Raw genomic sequence first — 25,138 nt, forward strand, 5'->3', positions numbered from 1 at the left:
AATGTGCAGAGGTCGGGGCGTGTATAATGTGCAGAGGTCGGGGCGTGTATAATGTGCAGAGGTCGGGGCGTGTATAATGTGCAGAGGTCGGGGAGTGTATAATGTGCAGAGGTCGGGGCGTGTATAATGTGCAGAGGTCGGGGCGTGTATAATGTGCAGAGGTCGGGGCGTGTATAATGTGCAGAGGTCGGGGCGTGTATAATGTGCAGAGGTCGGGGCGTGTATAATGTGCAGAGGTCGGGGGCGTGTATAATGTGCAGAGGTCGGGGGCGTGTATAATGTGCAGAGGTCGGGGGCGTGTATAATGTGCAGAGGTCGGGGGCGTGTATAATGTGCAGAGGTCGGGGGCGTGTATAATGTGCAGAGGTCGAAGGGCGTGTATAATGTGCAGAGGTCGGGGGCGTGTATAATGTGCAGAGGTCGGGGGCGTGTATAATGTGCAGAGGTCGGGGGCGTGTATAATGTGCAGAGGTCGGGGGCGTGTATAATGTGCAGAGGTCGGGGGCGTGTATAATGTGCAGAGGTCGGGGGCGTGTATAATGTGCAGAGGTCGGGGGCGTGTATAATGTGCAGAGGTCGGGGGCGTGTATAATGTGCAGAGGTCGGGGGCGTGTATAATGTGCAGAGGTCGGGGGCGTGTATAATGTGCAGAGGTCGGGGGCGTGTATAATGTGCAGAGGTCGGGGGCGTGTATAATGTGCAGGGTGCAGAGGTCGGGGGCGTGTATAATGTGCAGGGTGCAGAGGTCGGGGGAGTGTATAATGTGCAGGGTGCAGCGGTCGGGGAGTGTATAATGTGCAGGGTGCAGCTGTCGGGGAGTGTATAATGTGCAGGGTGCAGCGGTCGGGGAGTGTATAATGTGCAGGGTGCAGCGGTCGGGGAGTGTATAACGTGCAGGGTGCAGCGGTCGGGGAGTGTATAACACACAGATTGCAGTGTTTATAAGCATGTTAAACTCAGAATGCCAAAGTCAGGAGTGCAGAATACAGGGTAATATATGCAGCTGCAACATAACATTTTGATAAAATACTTTTCTCTTTGGCTTGGTGGTGGCCCATGGCTTACCAGAAGCCTGGAATCCATTCTTTCCCCCTTCTCTTTGCAAAGAGTTTTTGTACAGTATAATTCATGCAAGCATCCCGAGGCGGTCTCCCCAACTGTCCTTGCTGTCATGCTTTGTAAACATTGTGCTGCGCATCCTTTTTTCAAAATGGAGCCACTGGAACCTGCATGTGTGTGGCCAGCTAAAGTACCCCCCATGATAATAATAAAATGTATTTTATATAATGCCTTTTAAAGGTAGCTTCTCCAAGCACAAAGACGAGAAACAAAAACACAAGACCATTCCAGTGGATTCTGGATGAATGGTTGTGCAGAGTAGTTGCCGAGTGGGCACCTGAAGTGTGCATTTATTGTGGGATGCCCGTGGCTCCAGTTTTGGGGGGGAACAATACCTTGCTATGAGTCTTTGAACTCGGCCAAATAAAATCCAGTGTTTTGAAGTGTTTTAGTGATTAGTCAACATGGCCCTCTGAAGATATAAAAAATAATTTAAACTTTGTAGTTATGTTTATAATGTGCAAGCTAAAGTTACTGGTTATTCTATATAGAAGATTTTACATATAATTATTAATTAACAAAATCTTCATCTTTAAGATGCATAGTTCTAATCTCAACGGTTTTATAGAAGTCCTCTGATATCATTACCTATTGGGAAGCAATTGGTGGAAATGATATATGTGTATATAGTATATGCTTCTCTGAGAAAAGCATAGGCCAATCTTTGCTCACATATTGTAGGTTACAGCTGTAATGCAGTGCTGCTGTATGCCTCCATATTCCTGGCATGCAAATACTTTAGAGTGAATATCCAGTAACAGATGTAAGTCTGCTGTGGGGGAAGGATATTTACATTGTGTATTTGAAGCTAAACCATGCAAAGCAGACATTTCTGTGAAAATCTCATATCTTCAAAGCCAGGGTTTCATTGCGCTTGACACATCAGTGGTGAGGGATGCACAGTCATGTTTAACTATACCATGTAAAATGAAAACATCTGGGTAACATGGATCAGAAGAATTGCGAGTGAGGAATTAGCCCCTGGATATATGAAACAGTCATCACAGAATTATTATGAATTATGTGAGAGTTGATAATATTGTGTGTGAGCTCACAGGAAAAAGTTTTTCAGGTATTGTCTAGTTTCAAGGAATGAGTAAGAGTACCAAATTATACTAAACTCTTAAAGTCCACCGCTAACAAAAGAAGAATGCACAATGGGAATGCCTAGGAGTTCTGAAGAGTATACCATTTCAAGACTCCTCACCTGTGATGTCATAAATATGTTATCCGTATGGTAGTTTATACGCTACAGGAACAATGTCTTCATTAGCTCAACAGATATGCTACAGTACTGCGTCATTTAAAGCAGAGCGTGCCTTTAAAAGCGAGGCCACCTTATTACATCTGGGCTTCCACCATCATGTTTAAACAACAGCATTAAAGTACAAACTGTGGGAAAAAGACTGAGAAAATACTTATTCCCTGCTTACACCTTTCTAATCTAGACTAGGGTGAGGTCACACACTTTTGGTGAAATCGTGGCAATGCTGTGTATCCAAAATCATGCTGGAAAGTGCACCTGCATTGTGCTAGTGCCTTCTAATAAGTTGTAGGTTCCTCAGGGTTCCAAGGTTCTTTCTGGAAAGATTGTGCCATTTTCTGTTGTGTGGATGCCGGAGGAGAAAGGTATATCTATTTACCAACTTTTCGCTTTCATGCTGAGATTGAATATGGGTATAGAGGTCCTAGTGTAATTTCGGACCCATTTTTTTTTTTTAGTGCTTGGTCTTGTTTGATTCTGCAGTAAATATGCTGCAACAAAATATTTATGCAAAGCACTGTATGCCACACTGAGATCACCCATGCCAAAAAACTCTCCTCCACCTAAGTAAACAATTACCTGTTTATTACTGGGATTTTTGGACTTGGGTAGCCAGTATCTTGCCAATAAAACAGTCGTAAACCATGGATGTTTAAAAAAAAAAAAAAAAACACCTGTAGGGCAATTGCATAATGTGCTAGTAATGTGCATTTACCGGCTCCTTCTTTTTCTGAATGCACAGAGCCAGTGATAACTGACTGTTCATTCATAACTCACTGAGCATCGTAAACTGTCTTTACGATACTTCAGTTTATGAATAGAGAGGAGCCGCTGTCTCCTGTCAATTGATCTTCAGTGCAGCTAGGGCTGCAGAGAAAGGGACTGGGAAATCTGTGCCCTTTCAGTCCCTTTCCCTGTCTCAGAAGGGAGATGTCGGGTGTTAAGACCCCTAGTATCTCAGCAAGCTAAAAAATAAAATAAATAAAAATAAATAATGTAATAAATATTGAAAAGGTTAAATTGTAAAAATAATAAAATACACTGACACCCCCCCAAAAAAAAACACGTACATGAAAAGTATGATTTTAATCAATATCTCAGTGGACACAAATTATTTCTAAATTTTGACAACTGTTTTTTTTTTTTTTTTTTTAGAACGTTTTCTTAGCTTTTTACGTGAAAGTAAGGTTAAGAATTTAACTTAGATTACAGAATCTTCACTTTTACTGAAACTAGTTGACGCAAAAATGAATACACCCCACAACAAAAACTACCACATCTAGTATTTTATATGACCTCTATGATTTGTAAGGACAGCACCAAGTCTCCTAGGCATGGAATGAACAAGTTGGTCACATATTGTAACATCTATCTTTTTATATTATTCTTAACCTTATTTTCACGTAATGAGCTAAACAAATGTTCTATAAAACTCAGTTTTGTCAAAATTTTGGAATTTTTTCAAAATGGACTTGTGTCCCTTGAGATAGTGATTAAAATCGTACTTTTCAAAAGGGGTGTACTCATTTATGTTGAGCACTGTGTATATGTGTGTGTGCATATATAACCTATTACCAAAAAAGATTGAGCAGAATACATTTTGACCTAAATTTATGAAAAAGATTATTTGCTAAATTTTATAACTGAAAGAAAAACTAGTTGTTTGGCCTGGGCAGGAAGAGGGTAAAGTATTGAATTGGTTAATGAAAGGATGGTATTTCAACCTTTTTATTAAAAACTGCAGATTTTTGTTTAGTTTTAGTTTTAATTTTTGGTAATGATTATAGAAATATGAAACTGACTTTGCAGTGATTTGACACCACTGCTTCTAATTTTGTTTTTTCTTCTTACTGATGCAATGCAGTTGCTACTTATAAATGACCAAATAACTCCAAGGCATAGAACCGTTTTATTTATCATCCAAATGTATGGCAGATCTAACACAGACTCCTTGAAAATAAATATGCCATGCTTTGCAGAAAGAAAAACAGGTTGTTGGTTTTTTGAAGTCTTTGTGTGGAATGCAAACGAAGTGACAGTTCACCTACACAGCATTTAAGCTTGTCTGAAGATCTGTGCATTCTGGGCCTGCCCTGGGGTAATGAGAGCTTTTCTAAACTTTTATGTGCGCACATTAAAAGAACTGGTCCTTCTGTAGAGCCAGTTATAATGTAATCTAAAATCTGCTTTCGGGCAAGCTTCCCCCCCCCCCCCCTCCCTGCACAATACATTTTCCCAAATCACCTTCCAGGACAGTTACTCAAGAGATGATTGGTTCCACCTACAACAGGAAATGCAAACCAGAAAGTAATGCATTAAAAAAAGAAGACCGGAACTTGAGAAAAACGGATAAAATTACTATAAATGTTTTTAGTAGAGAGATGTTTAGATATGGTACAGGCAGTATTTTTCATTTCATAGCATATATATATATATATATATATATATATATATATATATATATATATATATATATATATATATATATATATATATATATATATATATATATATATATATATATATATATATATATATATATATATATATATATATGTGTGTGTGTGTGTGTGTGTGTATATATATATATATATATATATATATATATATATGTGTGTGTGTATATATATATATATATATATATATGTGTGTGTGTATATATATATATATATATATATATGTGTGTGTGTATATATATATATATATATATATATATGTGTGTGTATATATATATATATATATATGTGTGTATGTATATATATATATATTTTTTTAACACATCTTTCAAACTGACAGCATGAGATGTAACACTTTACCAGGGAAAAAGGCCCAGCAAGTACAGTGGGGATGGAAAGTATTCAGGCCCCTTTACATTTTTCACTCTTTGTTATATTGCAGTCATTTGTTAAAATCATTTAAGTTCATTTTTTTTGTTCATTAATGTACACACAGCACCCCATACTGACAGAAAAACACAGAATTATTGGAATGGCACATGGTCCTAAGTATTCAGACCCTTTGCTCAGTATTTAGTAGAAGCACCCTTTTGCTCTAATACAGCCATGAGTCCTTTTGGGAAAGATGCAACAAGTTTTTCACACCTGGATTTGGGGATCCTCTGCCATTCCTCCTTGCAGATCTTCTCCAGTTCTGTCAGGTTGGATGGTAAATGTTGGTGGACAGCTATTTTTAGGTCTCTCCAGAGATGCTCAATTGGGTTTAAGTCAGGGCTCTGGCTGGGCCATTCAAGAACAGTCACGGAGTTGTTGTGAAGCCACTCCTTCGTTATTTTATCTGTGTGCTTAGGGTCATTGTCTTGTTGGAAGGTAAACCTTCGGCCCAGTCTGAGGTCCTGAGCACTCTGGAGAAGGTTTTCACCCAGGATATCCCTGTACTTGGCCGCATTCATCTTTCCCTCGATTGCAACCAGTCATCCTGTCCCTGCAGCTGAAAAACACCCCCACAGCATGATGCTGCCACCGCCATGCTTCACTGTTGGGACTGTATTGGACAGGTGATGAGCAGTGCCTGGTTTTCTCCACACATACCGCTTAAAATTAAGGCCTAAAAGTTCTATCTTGGTCTCATCAGACCAGAGAATCTTATTTCTCACCATCTTGGAGTCCTTCATGTGTTTTTTCTTTTTTTTTTTTTTCTTTAGCAAACTCCATGTGGGCTTTCATGTGTCTTGCACTGAGGAGAGGCTTCCGTCAAGCCACCCTGCCATAAAGCCCTGACTGGTGGAGAGCTGCAGTGATGGTTGACTTTCTACAACTTTCTCCTGATTGCATCTCTGGAGCTCAGCCACAGTGATCTTTGGGTTCTTCTTTACCTCTCTCCCCAAGGCTCTTCTCCCCCGATAGCTCAGTTTGGCCAGACGGCCAGCTCTAGGAAGGGTTCTCGTCCCAAAAGTCTTCCATTTAAGGATTATGGAGGCCACTGTGCTCTTAGGAACCTTAAGTGCAGCAGAATTTTTTTTTTTGGTAACCTTGGCCAGATCTGTGCCTTACCACAATTCTGTCTCTGAGCTTTTCAGGCAGTTCCTTTTGACCTCATGATTCTCATTTGCTCAGACATGCACTGAGCTGTAAGGTCTTGTATAGACAGGTGTGTGTGGCTTTCCTAATCAAGTCCAATCAGTATAATCAAACACAGCTGGATTCAAATGAAGGTGTAGAACCATCTAAGGATGATCAGAAGAAATGGACAGCACCTGAGTTAAATATATAAGTGTCACAGCAAAGGGTCTGAATACTTAGGACCAGTGATGTAAGTAACTCCGTTAAAATAAACAGAGTTACTTAACGCACTTACTTTAGAGGGTAACGAGTAATCTAACCGATTGCTCTTCCCCTCATGGTAACTCCGTTCCCATTACTTGGGCGGCGTTACCGCAATTACATTTACCGCCTGGGAGGCCAGCCGTGGCCATGCTGCCTGGCCGTTCATTCCGCCACGGGAGGGGTGCTTTCGCCCACGGAGTTGAGAGGAGGCTGAGACTCAGAGAGACTGTCTGGACCGCCCCATCCCGCCCCGCCTATCCAGAGAGAGAGAGAATGTAGGGAGGCAGAGCAGACACTGAAAAATTAAGTCAGCTGACACCAATCGAGTGAAGGGGAGGGTCTCTCTCTCTCCCCATGAGGAAAGGCATCCCTGGGGGCATTCAAGTGAGTGACTGTCTGACTATTTGAATTTCAGTGCAATCGATCTATCCCAAGTCCTCCACCACCTCTGCTTCTTACTGATCCCATCCCTACCCACCCACCATCACTTCAACAGAGGTGATGGGGGGGGGTACGGTAGGGATGAGATCAGTGGTGGTGAGGGATGGGATCAAAGGTGGTGGCGGTAGAGGATGACACCACCACCGTCCCCCCAGTGTCATTCAGCCTATCCCCAGTGAGAGTGTGTTCTACCTATAACATTTATTCTAGGACTTGTATACTCTGAGCATTACAGCGTACATCTGCCTCAGTTTACTTTTTTGTACCTCTGCCCTTTTTCATACCTTCTGCACCTCCCTGATCCCCTGTGGGTAGCAGCACCTATGTCTGCAGCCTGTTTTAATGTCTCCCTTTTTGTATTCCTAGTTTGTCTCTTGCCCTGCGTCCCTATGCACTTCTGCCTGCTTCTAGTTATTCCTGTTGGTCTCGATGCATAGAGCTAAACAAAACCACAAGGAATGGGTAGTAATGCACAAATACATGTTTCCAGGGAGCCTTCAAGCTTGGGCTGTACTACTTACCAGTAGCTGCCTGCTCGGGTGAGACAGAGAACCACAACTTGACTATACTCTGCCATTACTGTGAGTTCAATATTCTGTGCTTTCCCAGATCCTCGTCTCGTGTGCTTCCCTGTGCCCTCGCGGGTGTGCTCTCTGGGGGCACACTGAAATCCAGCATGCAGGCTGCACAGAGGGTCCATGATCCCTAACCATATGTGTGATGATTGGGCACTGGGCTTCTTCTAAGCATCTCAACTGTTGCAAAGAAAGTAGAAACTTTGCATTTCTTCATAAACGCTGCTCTTTAATTAAAGCTCCTATGCTTAAAGGTTAAGTTCCCCAAGAAAAGAAAAAAAATGCATATTGTTTTTGTAGATTAAGTGCATTTATATATATATATATATATATATATATATATATATATATATATATATATATATATATATATATATATATTTTTTTTTTTTTTTTTTGGGAGCCTGCAGAACATTGCACCCATGATCATCAGATCGCGGGTGCAGTATCTGGCTCCTGTATGCGCAGATAGTTACTCAAGTGCAGGAAGTGTCAATGAAAGTGCTCTCACTAGCGCCCTTGCAGTTCATTCAGAAATACAAGCCATCTTCTGTAGTGGCAGACAGGACTTGTTGTTCGTGCATTCATTCACAGATCTGGGTGAATGTTTCACACAGCTGTGTGGACAGAGCGTTTTTTGGTTTTGACAGCCAGTGCGGGAAGAGGCTCTCCTGCTGTCACACAAGGGTGAAAATTGGGCAGTGAGAATTGCATATTACACACTAAATATGTAACATGTTGGTGAAGGTCAACTTATCCTTTAATGGTGAAGTGCATGAAACCTTCCCTCCTTTTAATGAGCAGTCCCCTTAAATGCTTGTATCGTGGTGCCCTGCATTCATAATGTATATAAAGCATAAAATACTGCTTGGTGGACTTTCAGAAGTGGAAGTAGAGGAGGAATCCTTAGCCCAGAGTTTGCCTTTAAAGGAGAAGTATGGCCAAAGCTTTTTTGCCATTAATTTTCCTTTGGATCTCAGGAGTGCGGTTTGTTCTGCACTCCTCTGGCCTGTTTTCAGCTGACGGCTGACATTACTTGGTCGGTCCAGGCTCTGGAAAGCCTGACTGGCAGCTGGCTCAGCTTCTCAATTGCCCTCTTCACAGCCCAGCACTCCGTCGAGTGCTGGAGGGGCAGAGCAGAGAGATGGTTACTACCAGTCACAGGCTCTCTGCTCACTGAAGATTGAGAACTGAGCAATCGGTGGTCTTTAACCACTTAACCGCTTCCCGACCAGCGCACGCCAATGTATGTCGGCAGAATGGCACGGGCAGCCAAATGGGCGTACCTGTACGTCCCTTTAAATTTGCCGCGCTCGCGTGCCGCTCGGGACCCCCGTGATCATCTCACGGGGAGGCCGAGCGAGTAAATGCCGTTGTAAACAGCATCTCCCCGTTCTGCCTAGCAACTAGTGACGCTGATCTCTGCTCCATGTGATTGGAGCAGAGATCAGTGTTCACTAAATTAAAGCCCAGCCCCCAACAGTTAGTAACACACCCCTAGGAACACTTACCCCCTACACTGCCACCCACTGGTTAACCCCTTCACTGCCAGTTATTGCTGTATAAATGACAATGGTCCCAAAATGTGTCAAAAATGTCCGCTGTGTCCGCCATAATGTCGCAGTCGCAATAAAAATCGCTGATCGCCACCATTACTAGTAAAAAAAAAGAAATATTAATAAAGATGCCATAAAACTATCCCTTATTTTGTAAACGCTATAACTTTTGCGCAAACCAATCAATAATCGCTTATTGTGATTTTTTTTTTTGATTTTTTTTTTTTACCAAAAATATGTACAATACGTATCGGTCCAAACTGAGCAAAAAAAATTTTTATATATTTTTGGGGGATATTTATTATAACAAAAAGTAAAAAAGAATGCGTTCTTTTCAAAATTGTCGCTCTATTTTTGTTTATAGCGCAAAAAATAAAAACCGCAGGGGTGATCAAATATCACCAAAAGAAAGCTCTATTTGTGGGGAAAAAAAGGATATTAATTTTTTTTTTGGGAGCCACGTTGCATGACCGTGCAATTGTCAGGTAAAGCGACACAGTACCGAACTGCAGAAAGTGGTCTGGTCTTTGACCAGCAAAATGGTCCGAGGCTGAAGTGGTTAAGGACCGGAAGAATTTTCCCCCTTAATGACCAGGCCATTTTTTGTTGATGCAGCATTGTTGCTTTAACTGGCAATTGCGTGGTTGTCCGACGCTGTACCCAAAACAAATTTAAGTCGTCCCCCCCCCCCCAAAATAGAGCTTTCTTTTGGTATTTGATCACCTCTGCAGTTTTAATTTTTTGCGCTATACATATCCAAACAAAAGACAATTTTCCTTGAAATATCCAAAAAAATATATAAAAAAAATAATTTCATCAGTTTAGGCTGATATATATATTCTTCTACATATTTTTGGTACAAAAAAAATGTCAATAGCCATATATTGGTTTGCTCAAAAGTTAGAAAAGATTTAGGGACTTTTTTTTTTTCTATTGTGTTTACTGGTAATGGTGGCGGTCTGCGATTTTTAGCAGGACTGCAACATTGCAGCGGACAAATTGGACCCCAGATGACACTTTTTGAGGACCAGTGACATTATTATATTGATCATTGCTATAAAAATGGACCGATCAATGTAAAAATGACACTGATGGGGAAGGGGTTAATCCTAGGCTGTGATCAAGGGCTTAACTGTGTTCCCTAGCCGTGTTCTATCTATAGGGGCGATGGGCTACCTGGGACATGATAGATAACTGTTTCCGATTACTGAGAATAATAGATCTGTCATGTCATCTGTCAGAATGGAGATTCACTTTGTTTACTAAGGCAGAACCTCATTCTGCCTCTGTACTAGGCGATCACGGGTCGCCAACAGACATAGAGTCCGCTCGACCCGCTTGCTTGCTACTGCAGCAGGCATGAGAGTGTGGCGGGCCACGCCCACCTGAGCCAACGTACAATGACGGCCATTCGTGCAGGGGAGCCAACCTGCCGCAGTACAACTGTGACGGCTGGTCTTAAAGTGGTTAATTGCTCACTTCTAAGTCTTAGAAGCAGTGGGGGGGGGGGGGGGGGGGACCAGTGCTGCATCCACTTGCAGTACTGGGCAAAAGTTTTAGGCAGGTGTGAAAAAATGGTGTAAATTAAGAATGACTTTAGAAATCTTAATGTTAATAGTTTATTTTTTAGCAATTAACAAAATGGAAAGTAAAGGAACAGAAGAGAAATCCAAATCAAATCAATGTTTTGTGTGACCACCCTTGCCTTCAAAACATCAATTCTTCATCAACATCAAGGTACACTTGCACACAGTTTTGAAGGAACTTGACAGATAGGTTGTTCGAAACATCTTGGAGAACGAATCACAGATTAGGCTGCCTCAAATTCTTTCAACCTCCATCTAAATCCAGACAAACCCGATGTTCATTACACTGAAGATAGTTCTTAATTGCTTCAGCTTCGGAAGATTTGGCTGCTCAATGACAAGGCCATTTTTTGCAATTCGGCACTGTGGCGCTTTAACTGACAATTGTGCGGTTGTGCGACGCTGTACCCAAACAAAATTGATGTCCTTTTTTCCCCACAAATAGAGCTTTCTTTTGGTGGTATTTGACCGCCTCTGTGGTTTTCATTTTTTGCACTAGAAACAAAAGAAGAGCCCCAATTTTGAAAAAAAACACTATCTTTAACTTTTTGCTATAATATATTTCCTACATTTTTTTTTATCAAAAAACATTATTTTTCCTCAGTTTAGGCCAATATGTATTCTTCAAGAAATATTTTTGGTAAAAAAAATCGCAATGATCATATATTGATTGGTTTGCGCAAAAGTTATAGCGTCTACAAAATAGGGGATAGATTTATGGCGTTTTTATTTGTTTTGTTTTTTACTAGTAAAAGGTGGCGTTCTGTGATTTTTATCAGGACTGCGACATTATGGAGGACACTTTTGACACATTTTTAAAACCATTGAGCACAGCGATCGGTGCTATAAAAATGCACTGATTACCGTGTAAATGTCACTGGCAGGGAAGGGGTTAACACTAGGGGGTGATCAAGGGGTTAACTGGATTCCTTATGTGTGTTGCTAACTGGGGGGGGGAGTTGCTGGGACTGTCTAGGAGAAGAGAGAGATCGGTGTTCATACATAGTATGAACACACGATATGTCTCCCCTTCCCTGAAAGAACCGTGATCTGTGTGTTTACACACACAGATCCTGGTTCTTGCTCTGTCACGAGCTATTGCGGTAGCCCAGCGGTCATTGCACACACGCCTCTAGTGGCCAAAAGGCGAAGTGTCGTAATTTTAACATCGTTTCGCCAAGCCGTGCCATTCTGCCGCAGTAGAACTGTGGCGACTGGTCGGCAAGCGGTTAATGAATACAAGGCTTTCTCTAGCTGAGGTAAAGAGATGTGAAGAAACTACATATCCCAGAATTCCTGGGGTTGTTGGTCTAGTGCTATGCAGGTGAGAGAATTTAACAGATTACCATGCTGAAAGAGGTTTCATCACATTACACTGACACATTTGTGATGCAGCACTGAAAAATGACAAGCTTTGCGAGATCTGGTTCAACACGTTGCTTGTCCATCTGGTGAATAGAGACAAGTTTTGGTGGATTAATGCATCGATATAGGGGGATTGATCTGCATGGCACTACAAACTGCAGCCACAACATGTGAGTCCATCATTACAAGGTAAGATGACAAACTACCGTGTTTCCCCGAAAATATGCCCGGATCTTATATTTTTTTCAACAGACTAGGGCTTATTTTTGGGGTAGGGCTTGCCATGCAATGTGCTGTCTTCCCAGTGGTTACAAAATGACAGAATCCCCTCTATTACAGGATCACGTGAGGTGTGCGTTTTTGCAATAAAACACCTTCTTCCGTAGCCTGCCTGAGCGGTCTTCCACCACTCCAAACACTGCTGATGGAGGGGGGCAAAGATCCCCTGTTGACACCTGCTTCAATGGCCCGCCTGAGCCGTCTTCCGTGGCTATGATTAGTACAGAGGGAGGGGGGGCAGAGATCCCCCGCTGACACCCAAGAGAAGAGGAGATCAAGCTGAGCCCTGCTCGGCGCTTCTATTGATCGCCCCGAGCTGTCTTCCCCACTCTGAGCATTGCAGGGAAGGGGGACCCATATTCCCCACTGAGCAAAGAGATCAGCTGAGTGCCAAGTGGCGCCACACTGAACTAGGGCTTATATTGGGGTACAGCTTATATTGCAGCCCTCCTGTAAAATAGCACTAGGTCTTATTGGGGTAGGTCTTATTTTCATGGAAACACTGTACTCTGAGCCTAGGTTCACGTTGCAGTGATTTGACATGTCAAATCGGCTGCAATTGCTGGCAATGGCACCATCCGAATTGGTGCGATGCCACACCGATACCCAAAAGTCATTTTTGTACTACTTTTGACGACTTCAGAGTGAGATTTGTATAGACATCTGTGCAGCAACCCACTCAGATGTCTCTGAAATCTCCTCCAAAGTCAGGACTGTTCAGCTGAACTCGCACAATTTCAATCCCGTGGTCAGTGTGAACCTGGACTAATACCTAGTTAAAACAGAAAAGTGTACAATGCCTTCATATTTGGGTAACCTGCTTTGCCATACTGTGGATATGTTTAATGGTCACAGGCATATTTTGGATAATTCCTTTTTCCACTGTAGGTTTTTCCATATCCATCTAGGGGGAAAAGTAAGTATATTAAGTACTGACAGCCAGTAAGGCATGAATTCCCTTTCTATCCCCCTGAATTGGAACTGGACACATTCTTTGCAGTGTCCTAATTAAGGCATCAATAGGGCAATAAACCAAGAGGTCATGGTGTCACCTATATCTGTAGCAGTTAAATGCAGAGTTGAGCCATTTATGGCTTCATGCTCCATAATGTCTTTGGTAAATCCTAGCAATACACAGACACATGTTTTATTGGCTGCAAGTAGATTTATAAATACATCATGCTATTTAAAGAATCTGCCAAAAAATGGTGTAGCTTGGGAGCTTTTAACAAAAGTTTAGATCCATTCTCAACTGTTGTGAGTAGGACTATTCGCAGCGCTATACGCTTCTCTTTGAGGCAAATATGGAGGTTGGATTTACCTCCAGTCTATAACTATGATTAAACCTCCTCCACCCCCCTCCTACCTCCTATTGTAAGTACCCTGCAGAAGTAAGATCCTGATACTTGCCTATTCTCAGGATGCTCCAGTCCGGACACATGATCGGCTCCAAGTATCTGCTTCAGGGTAGAGGAGGGACAGCCAACAATGGATGCCCCATAGTAAGCCCATGGGTGATGTCTCAGCACATGTATACCATCTGTTGTCAGCCACTGGGGAGATTATGTGACCAGCCTGAGAATAGGTAAGTATAAGCATCTTTCTTGACAGGCTAGTAAGAAAAGTCTAAATGTACACGTATGCAGGTAAATTTATTCTAGTGGCTATAATAAACAAATATTTGGCCAATAGAATGAGTTTATAATTAAATAAGTTAATGAAAGCCATATGCCTATAAACACGGGCAAATATGCAAGATTAGACACATTTTTTTTCTGCCAACTTCTGGCAGCCTATTTGGTACATACCCATGAATATAAGGCCTTATAAAATGCTGAGGCATGCAACATATTATAAAAAAAAAAAAAGAGAAAAATTTTGTTTTGGCAATGAACCATGAGCATTGTGGTGCATTGTGATCTACTGTACAGTGTGTTGTGGGTGCCATTCACAGCGATACAGTGCATTCCAGCAACATACAAGTAAACGGGCCTTAAAGTAATGATGCTTGCTGGCAATACTTTGTTGTGTTGACTTTGTATGCAATCAAAACTGAATGCTTTATGCAACAAAAACAAAGTTTGTTTTCTTTTGGTAACTTCACATAATTGAACTAGCCTTGGATGGAAGGGAAATTGACTGGTTCAGCAGACAGACTGACAGACTGAATTTTGATCCATTGAGGGCTGCTTCACACCTCAAAAATGCACCCCAGATCTGTCCTGGATGTGTTTCTGCATGTGCATTTTTAATGCGTTTTTGTTGCATTCCGGTGCACTTCCGGATGCATTCCAAATGCTTCCTTTTCTGTTTATCTTTTTTTTTCCATTGTACTGGGGTCCAGAGCTTTTTTTGATGCGTTCCAATGCATTCCAGTGCATTTTTGATGCTTTTTATTGCATTCAAGTACAGTCCAGTGCAGGAAAAATGCAACATGTTTTTTCTGAAACTGGAAAGCCCTGGAACTCACCGCAATAAGCTATGCCATTGGAAACCATTTAATCTACTTTCCATGTATTTTGGATGCAGAAAAATAACGCACTGGACTGCATATGATGTGAACTGGCCCTTACAGCAGCAGGTCCTACTGGACAGATGTCTGTAAAACAATCGTCTTCTGTCGAATGGAAATGTTGTAAATTGTCCATTCCATTCGATTCGCAAGTGCAGCGCTGATTAGTGTATTCTGTGAACAGGGAGGATTCCTCCATCCACCATGTTTAGGTGGACAGAGGGAGTCCCTTCTCTTTTATTTTTATTTTTTTATTTATTATTTTTTTCTGGACAGCCCGTTGGCTTGATTGATCAAAGAAAAAAAAAAAAACTACCCACCTCTCAGCAGCCTTACTCTTTTTACTATTACTACGTAGAGGGCATTGTGTTTGTTTTTTGTTTTTATGCCAAACTCAGTCCAGGCTTTAGTGTCAGGTGGAGTAGCAATAAACATCCTTTATCTGTTTCTACAACAAGTTGGTTACATTGTGGAAAGCCTGGATTTATGTCATATGTCCTTTTGATAACACCATTTTGTTCTGCCAGTTTTGCTTTGGGGCATCTCCTGTGAAATTTTTTTTTTATTTAGTTTTGTGTTGTGCTCTCATCAGCATTACAGTCTATACTTTCTTCAGCCTGTAGAAGTTTTTCAATATTTTATACAAAAAAAAATGCCTCTTTGATATGTCATTTGCAGAACATAAAATTTCGAATGGCTCATGATAAATAATACCTTTTTTTTTTTTTTCTTCTATACAATTTTTTTTTTTTTTCTTTTGAGCAAATAATTGAGCGGATCTTTAAATAGATGGTAGTGAGGAGGTGACATCATGCTGCTGAACTCTCACAAAGGAGCGGGTACAGACTAGGACAGAACAAAGCATTCTTCTGCTGCTTGATGAATATTAGTGCAGAGGAGCTCTGTGGTGTGAGGCCACACTGAACTTTTTGAAGAGCTTAGCTGCCAGTTAAACATGGTTAAGCAGTCTAATTAAGTTATGGGAAAGCGTTGTTTGCCTTCTGTATTTGCTGAAATCCGATTACATAAAATTATTATAGTTTACTTTTTAACTTCATAGAAAATCCAACAATATAAACAACCAGAGCTTTGATTCTGCCCAAATGAAGGAAGCCTTTAACAAAACAGAACTTATTAGCAAGGTGCCAGGACTCTTTCATAGATCCATAGATCTGTTGTCTCTTTGGATTTGAATCTAGTCTCATTATTCATGCACTGTGTATCTGGATGTCTATACCTATGGTACTATTTGTTAAAGTGATATTAAAGACAATTTTTTTTTAAATAAAATGTCATACTTGCCTGCTCTGTGCAGCGGTCATTTATAGAGCAGCCCTGATCTTCCTCTTCTCGGGTCTCCCACTGGCGCTCCTGGCCCCTCTTTCCTGTTGAGTGACCCGAGAGCAAGAAGCTTGCAATGGGGGCACCTAAGCTGCCATGCACCAGAGCCACTACTCTTTATGTCCATACATGGAGTCATGGCTCGGTCCCACCCCCTCTCTCTCATTGGTTCACTGGCTCCACCAGTGAGGAAGGAGATTCCCCAGGGAGCCGGGGCTATTGTGCACGTCTCTGGATCATGAGAGCACTTAGGTAAGTATTTAGCGGGAGGGGGCTGCGGGGACACAGAGTTTTTTACCTTCATGCATAGAATGCATGAAGGTAAAAGAGCCTTTAGGGCCACTTTAAAACCATGTGGATACTCACCCCAGGTCAGAATGTGTTTGAGTGTGTGCGTGTGTTTTATTGAAATTATACAGTTGAACTCAACATAAAGTAAGACCTCATGAAAAATATATTAATAAAACTAGTGTACCTGAATTGCCTTGATATTATCCTCCTGTAATGCCTTGCAAAGCAGCACTGGGAGAGGGAAGTCCAGCAAGAGAAACCCATTAGGCTGGTAATGCTACCTGGGTCACAAAACTGGGTGTATAAAATTAAAAATCTTTTCAGCTTTTCAAAGTTCTAGATAGAGTATGCAATTTAACTGCTTGCCTAGAGTCCAGCTTTAAGTATTTATTGAAACAATTTGATTTTGATATTGCCACAGTTATTTTTAATGGTATAGGTTTAGTAATGAAAAAAAAAAAAAAAGTTGATGGTTATAGATGGTAGAATTCACTTTTTTCAGAATCACCTTCTGGTTTATTACTTTAATAACTTTGTATCCTCCTATATACTTTTGAACCTAGTTGGTTTCTTTCCACATGGACTGGCCTCCCACCAGAAGTTGAGTATTATTGACCTGATCTTGTCCATTCAATTTAATTGGGATAAAAGGGGAGAGAAACAGTATGCTCCTTTCCCTGGACTTGAATAATGTCTTTGATTCCCTATCATGGGATTATTTACTTTTTGTTCTTCAAAGATTTGGCTGTGGACCAAAATTTCTGGCCACTTTAAAGGCTTTGTATAGCTGGGCCCCTGTGCAAGTTTTATTGAAAGGATATAAATCCTCCAATGCACAGAGATGCATGACAGGATTGTCCTCTCACCCCAATATTTGTGTTAGCACAGCAACCTTGAATCTTAATGATATACAAAAGCCCAAGCATTGAAATATTAGTGGAAATAACAAATATTAACCACTTGACCCCCATGCCAATTCTGACACTTCTCACATACATGTAAAAATCTGCATTTTTTTTATTTATTTTTTTACTCGATTATTACTTGGAAACGCCAAACATTATATATTTTCAGAAAGCAAAGGCCCTGGAGAAAAGTTTTTTTTTTTTATGTCACACAATGTTTGCACAGCGGTTTTTCAAACTCATTTTTATTTATTTTTTTGTGGAAAAAATACACTTTAAGCACTTGTCCTCCAGAAGATTTACCCCCCCCCCCCCTTCATGATCAGGCCATTTTTGGCTATCCCCGCTGATGGCAGAGAGCTCTGCATTTACATATGCAGATCTCCGTCCAGCCTCTCTCCTCACTGATCAGCGGGTGTCACCGGGCATCTATTGGCCGGCACCTGCTGATAGGCGTCTGCTGTGACTAATCACAGCAAAAGCGGTGTGCCATCCCCCTGCCCGGAAGTGCAGAATCACATGTATACATATATATGGGATTCTGTATAGGACGGCCACCCAAAGCTCGTTTGGCTGTATTTCTGTGGATCACAGGAGTGCAGTTCATTCTGCACGTCTGTGAGCCAGTTTCAGTTTGGCTACCATCGCAGAGCCAGTCCAGGCTCAGGCAAGATCATGATAGTAAAGTTGGGATCTGTCCTTTTTTGGGAAGTGGTTAAAATTGCGGAAAAATCGCGGTAAAAATGCTCAGGTGGGAATTCAACCTAAAGCGGTGTGAGACAAATCAATTTTGACTTACTTATAGCTCTTAGGCATACTCCTGCTGCTGTATTGGTGAGGGTCCAGTTAGCCATTTTTGCCATAACACAGGCAGAGAGATCAGAGCATTGCAGCACTAGCTCTCCTGTTCATTGCTGTGTCTGCCATTGACCTGGCAGAACAGAGAACTTATTGCTCCTTATTAACAAAGGGCTTGTGCTCCTTTTGTTAGGAGCAGCATCTACTCCATTTTTTATTTTTGAGTGGTGCAAGCAATAGGGTTGCACTACTTTATTCCCTCCACCTTATTGTCTCTTTACTCCTCCTAGCTTCCCTTACATGAGGTCCTGAAGACCAGACCGGAGTGAAGTCTCCAAGATCTTGATGAATACCCCCTGCCATAGAAGCTAGCTACAGATGTCGTAGTACATGATCCTTCTCTCTCCCACCCCTTTTTTTTTTTTCTTCTTCTTAACTATTCCTCCTAATTCTTGATGGTATTGACAGGTGGTCCTTGGTCCTGCAGTTCTGATTCAGTACCTACAGCTTTATTAACAGAATATCTCAAGTCGATTTTCTTTCTGCTTCCTGGGCTTGTAAAAGGGCACAGTTAATTTATATCTCGTTAACCAGTAATTGATATCTATAATAATTAGCTAGAAAAGCGCTTCTAGGTTTTATGCTCTTCTGTTGGTCATTTCTATTCACTTGTAGCCACAGCTGTATCATTTGTTCACACTTGATTTATTATGCTTGGCACTAAACTCCTGAACTGCCTTTCAGTTTGATACTAACTTATTTATAACCGCTATTTATTAATGTTGGTCTTATGAATTGTTTATCCAGTAAATTACATTTTTTACAATGTCTCTTGAAGGGAAGAGGAATATACAAGTCAGTAAAATGTGTGTGTCTGTACAACGTTCCTCTTTTTTCATTTTAACTGTTTAAGTTAAAAAGGTACCAAGAAAAAACCATTGCAGCTGCACACCTTTTTCAAAATGATGCCAAATTTCAGCACCTGTGGTGGATTTCTGGAATAGTTGTTACCATAACTGACAGCTTTTTATGAGTGTAGGTGCAGCTCTAATTACAGCTAAAACTGTTTGTTTGGTCTGGAGCTTCCAATTCTGCTACAAAATTCTATTTGATACAATGTTGTATTTTTAAAATCTATTTTGCCAAAGTATCCTGAATTAAAACAAATGAGTAGCAAAGCCCTATCGTTTCTGCAAAAAGTATGTGTTAAGGTGAACAGAACTGAGGCATAATATGTAAAAAATTATTTCTTTGCTTTCTTGAGCAGGAACAAGTATTAGTAATGTGTGACCTATTGCAGAGATGCCCAGCCTTTGTGTTGTTGTCTCAGAACCCTTGGTATCTGTGTGCAATAGTTATGCGACCCATTATTTTTCAGTGTAGAACCCAACCTTAATATAGGCTACACCTCCATTTCTGGTGTAGTGGACACATTCCACTAGCTAGAACTCTGTGCTTTACGCATTCTAGACCTCAGTACAGGCCATTAGGTAGGTAATCTACTTCATTACAGTTTTTTTGAAACCATAAACGAATCAATACTTACAAGCAGTTTTGAGCATTTCTTTTGATTGAGCTGTATCTTTCCGTCTACATATCAATAATGAGATCATCTGCAAAGCTAGTTGATTATTTTCTCTGCTGTAGATACTATATGTACCTTGTAGATCAGGGGTGCCCAACCTTTTGAAGAGCGCGGGCCACTTAAGAGACTTGGTAACTGGTCGTGGGCCACAATAAGTGGAGCGGACAGAAGACAGATCCGTGTCCGCTGTGTATATTCAGAGAAGACATGGACACAGCCCACTGTACTCTGTGGGGGCCCCCCTATTCGATCCAACCAGATGGAAGGAGACAGATCCCCTTCTGTTTTTTATTTTATTAGTGGATCGGATTGGAGGTAGGTGGGTGCAAATGGACTCAAGTCCCTTTACATCTGCCACTCCATAGAGGTGAATGGAGGGTTTCGTGTGGGGTGAACCAATCATGTGAAAGGGGCCTAAGGCTGCTTTCACACTGATTTGCGACAGTTTACCCGCACCTGTGGCTTTCCTGCAGGTTAGCTGCACTTTGCCATTTAAGTCTTTTATATCCTGCAGGTGTAGTGCACTTTCTGAAAGCACACCAAACCCGCAGATAATAACAGAAGTCGTTGACTCAGTGCAGGTAACTCAACGGTGCAATGTGCTGCACCTGCAGATCAATATGAAATCAGCCCAGTAACAATTGCAGAATAGATATGCCCATATATACACTGCTTTTAGTAATAAACTTACCTTTTGATAACAGTCTTCCATTCACTCTACTGCTGGCTTCATTTAAAACACTGATGCTCTGGGTTGGCGGGTCGACAGCCCACGATCTGGGTTTGAGAATCTGCTATCCCAAAGCAGGAGGTTGTGGGCCACATGTGGCCCCTGGGCCACTGGTTGGGCACCCCTGTTGTAGAGCATGCTTTTTTTGTTCATTTTTCCTCTTCAGTGATTGTCCTCTCTCTCTGGGCCCATACATCAGTAGCCGTCTATCTTGTAGAATTCACATTTCAACAACAATATGTAATTTCTTAAAGCCTTTGCTGAATTCAGGCTCACTGCTAAAATTAATCAATGTACCAAATGTGAGCTGCCACCGGTGCACACAGTGATTTTTGCTGTTGCCTGTTGTAGCTCCTTCTGAGTTATGCATTTTCCACAGTCAAAGCAACAACCTAAGGTTGTATTTTATATGTTGAACCTGGGGCCATTAACATTATTTGTGTGCAAACAAAACCTATTTTCTCATATTTTAATGAAGGGTGTAGTTTACAAACTTATTTTTATCTTCCTCCCTAGGTAAAAGTTCTTCACAATCAGCTTGTCCTGTTCCATAATGCAATAGCTGCCTACTTTGCTGGAAACCAGAAACAGCTTGAACAAACTTTGAAACAATTCCATGTGAAGTTGAAAACCCCAGGAGTAGATGCTCCATCCTGGCTGGAAGAACAGTAATCCAACCACAAACCCAAACAACGACCTCTGATCAGGACCAGTACACTTAATTGGAGAAGAGGGGCTGGGATCAAATGATTAATGCTAATGATTTGTACACAGACCACTTTTATTTTTTCCTTTTTAATACTCTAAAATGAAGTTATTAACAGTCAAACAAGACTTTACTATATAACGTTCATATCTGCTTCTTAAAGGACTCTCATTTATGTCTGTATGGCAAAGGCAGTCTGTTTCTATAGTATGTAAAATTTGTACTTTTGCACTGTCAAAAAATAAAAGTTGGCATAGTACTTGGCCGATTGTGGCAATTCCAAATGGTGCTTTCCATGAATTGCACTTATACCATCAGATTTATTTTATATTCCTAACTATTAAACATCTTCAAAAAAGTAACTGTAAATGTTAAAAATGTGTTCTAAAAAAAAGTGCTGTTTTGTGAAGTGATAAGTTTTACATCTTGTAAATAGAAAGTCTATTTAGAATATTCTATTATGGGCTGCTAAGACTGTTTGTTGGCTTTCCATACTTTGTCAACCACTTTTTTCATTAAGTGTATCTGTCACATGCTAAGCAAGATAACAAAAGTGGACATTACTTTTCAACAGCTTGCTGCAATTGTTGAGTAACAGTAGTGGAAAATCATCAAGCTGCATAGAGTCGGAATGCTGCAGATGATTATTCAGAGTAAATGGCATTTCAGTTTAAATCTGGACAGTGACAGACTGAAATTCTTACTCAACTAGTTTTGAATTGCAGCATGTCCAGAATACCTTTTTAAACAATATGTTTCCTTCAGTAACTCCAGAATGAAGGCCTATTAGGAATTTTGCACTGAAAAAGATGCACAGTTTACAAAGTTTGATTTTCAGTGTGGGGATGAGCATCCTAGAAGGACCTCTGTCACTCTGTGCTAAATGTACTGCAGCATTAAAACACAGGTGCAGAAATTCCCATTGCAGAATGTATTTTAATGAGCTTTCCTGAGCAGAAAAATGCGTGGGAAGATACGGGTGTGATTGGGCCCTTTATTAATGATATCTTTGCTGTCTTTACAATGATAACTGGATCTTCATTTATGTTTCCCAAAGGGCTTTTTTTAACATTTCTAAAGTGATTGGTTCTCACACAGCAACTCATTCTATTTCCTAATAAGAGGGCAGCATGATCTTTATGGGCTTTGCACTGTTCTACCAATATGTCAGTGTATATTGGTTATATTTAGCTATATATTACATTTGTTTACTTTTCTTTGTGCTTTTGTCCCTTTTTGCCCTTCTTGCTAGATTTTATATTTATAAATTAGCTGTAACCACTTTCATTATAAGGGGTGGTGATATCGTTTTTACTTAAAGTGTTACTAAACCCACAGTGAACATAACATGGAAATGCAGTTCTTTTAGTAAATATAAACTGCTAAATACCTTTTTTTCCTCATCAGCAGTTCTATAGCAGTCACACGGCTTTGATCGGTGTCTGTTTAAAGCTTGTAGTAGTTTTCATTCTCCCCTGATTATCCTAGGAGGCTGCAGGACCCTCTGTCTGGACAGTGCTTATTGACCACGTGCTGATCACATGCACCCTTCCAAGAAAGAACTCTCTAGCAAGACACACCAAACTGAGCATGTGCAGAATGCCTTGAAGGCTCCGTACTTTCAGCAGGGAGTATGGAAACTGTGGAGGAAGGGGAGGAGCAGAGAAGATAGGATCAAACCGCCTTTTTTACATAATGCAGAGGCTTAACCCCTTAGGTTCCACAGTTAGTATAACAAGCATGCTTTACTGCATATACAGACTGATTTTACTGTGGTAGGTTTAGTAACACTTTAACCTCTGTGTACCTGATTGAGGCCCAAACCTTCCTGGGGTCTCTCCATCCCCCAAGTAATAGGGCAGGAGTTGCTCAATGCAAACAAAACTCATTGTTTTATTTTCCCACTTGGTGAAAGCTTTTGCTTTTTTGGTAGTTTTAAGTAGCTGCTTGACTTTCTCATGTGTTTATGCCCCACCGTGTGGGAATTGTTTATGTGGGTGTGAGATTTATTATAGCTAGAGAGCCAATATATATGAAGGTGTACCATATGGAACTGAACCCTTGCAGAGCAAAAATGTGGAGGTAAATACAATACACCTGCCACTGTGTTTAGTGGGATCTGTAGACTTTTTAATAGTATGAAGGAGTAAAATACAATTTCATGGAGTCATTTTCCTCTTGTAGCGCATTGTCTAAACTGATGTATTTGGAAACAATAGTTTTGTAATCGGTGCTTCACGTAGGCCAGACTGTAAATGTTGCACAGCAAGGAAAAGCTATGTGACCACTGCTGTATAGTAGAATTCATTCAAGACCAATATTAAAACTACAGAAACTGTGTAGTTTTTGTGCCCCTACCCCCAACACACACAAATTGTCATTTTAATAAAGCTACAGCTCTAGGATTACAGTTATGATGGGGAGCATGTTATTGTCAACTGTTATTTGTGGACTCTATTACTAGAGAACAGGGGTCCCTGTGCCTTATGACTCCATTGCACACCAGTATCACTCCAAGGAATGGCACTTTAGCACCTGTAAGCCTCTCTTTTCCGGGGAGAAACAAATATGTGCCTCTGTTGAAGATTGGTTGTGAGAATGGGAATTGCATTTTTAGATGTAACAATATTAGCCTTAAATCAAATTTATGTGCCTTTTTTACAAGATGCGACCAAGTTGTTCTCAACTGGACACTTACAGTTTTTTTTCCTTTTTTGCTTTCCATTTTGAGCATGAAGCGGTATATTTCACTACTGCTGTTGTGTGTTCCTGTCCACACCAGTTTATTTCTACACTACCAGTAAATCAGTTAAGTTATCTATTTGTTAAATTTTGGTAAAAAAATTGGATTAATATATACTTATCATACAGTGTGGTTTTGGTTAATCATCCTTTTTTTCTTTATTTAAAAGGTTTTATTCATGTTCAGTGTAAAAAGCAAAGCCACTTTTTGAGATGCAGTAATGGACAGTGCTAGGGGTCATATACCATGTGAACCTCTAATCGGTTGAATGTTACCAGTCTGCAGCAACCAAAACTTTCAATATCCAATCGGTTAATCTGAAGGTTAGCTGTACCCACTTAAGGCTTAAATTATCTACTGTTAATCTTAGAGACTCTAAACTGGGAATTTTATTGAGAAAGGGGCTATGTCCCCACTGGAGTCCCCAAAATATGTAAGCCATTACATCACATATCCCGCTAGTAACTTGGAGCTGTAAAATATCAGTTTTCAGCTGGTATTGACCTCTAAATTGTACTGTTACTCCCACTTTGGTGGCAATTTCAACTTTTCTTTAAACTGAAAATGCATATCCCTTTTAATATCTCTAAATATTGTAAGTGCTGCATTTCTTTGTGTTTATTTTATTTTCATGTATCTTATCAGAAATTAATTTACAGTATTTAGTCTGAAATAAGATGTGTGATTCCTGTATCATATGTTCAATAGTGTTACAATGTATTATTTGATCTGGTTGTTAGAATTCAGTTACATCAATGTACACACATACTTTTTCTTGTCTTACAAACTTTTTCTATTCTTGAATACTGTTTCTGTAATAATAGATTACTGTCAAACCTGTAATGCCTCCTGTGTGAACTTTTTATGGTGTTGGCTACAACATTTTTTGTCTTTTATTGAGCTTTCTATTGATGATATTTTTGACCATTGTACAGTGTACCTGCAAACACATGTAGGTCTGGGTTTCATGTGTGTGTGTGTTTTTTTTTTTTTTTATCATGAAACAACCCTGCTACTATAATAGAGGTCCTAAATCCAGCCAATCCAGTAGAAGTCCTC

The 25,138-nt window shown here is 40.6% G+C and overlaps 1 protein-coding gene across 3 annotated transcripts in view; it reads left to right on the forward strand.

Annotated features, from left to right (window-relative positions):
- ARFIP1 (ARF interacting protein 1) overlaps window positions 1-24,922 on the forward strand; it is a 189,036-nt gene extending 164,114 nt beyond the window's left edge. For all 3 annotated transcript variants that reach the window (XM_077477052.1, XM_077477053.1, XM_077477054.1), the window contains one exon: window positions 21,147-24,922. In XM_077477052.1, the coding sequence (XP_077333178.1) occupies window positions 21,147-21,302 (156 nt within the window). In that variant the 3' untranslated portion in view covers window positions 21,303-24,922. The remainder of the gene's footprint in view (window positions 1-21,146) is intronic.
- Window positions 24,923-25,138: the final 216 nt, after the last annotated feature.

This window comes from Lithobates pipiens, unplaced genomic scaffold (assembly GCF_037356315.1).
Source record: "Lithobates pipiens isolate NorthernLeopardFrog02 unplaced genomic scaffold, aLitPip1_a1.2 Scaffold_13, whole genome shotgun sequence".
Taxonomy (NCBI): Eukaryota; Metazoa; Chordata; class Amphibia; order Anura; family Ranidae; genus Lithobates; species Lithobates pipiens.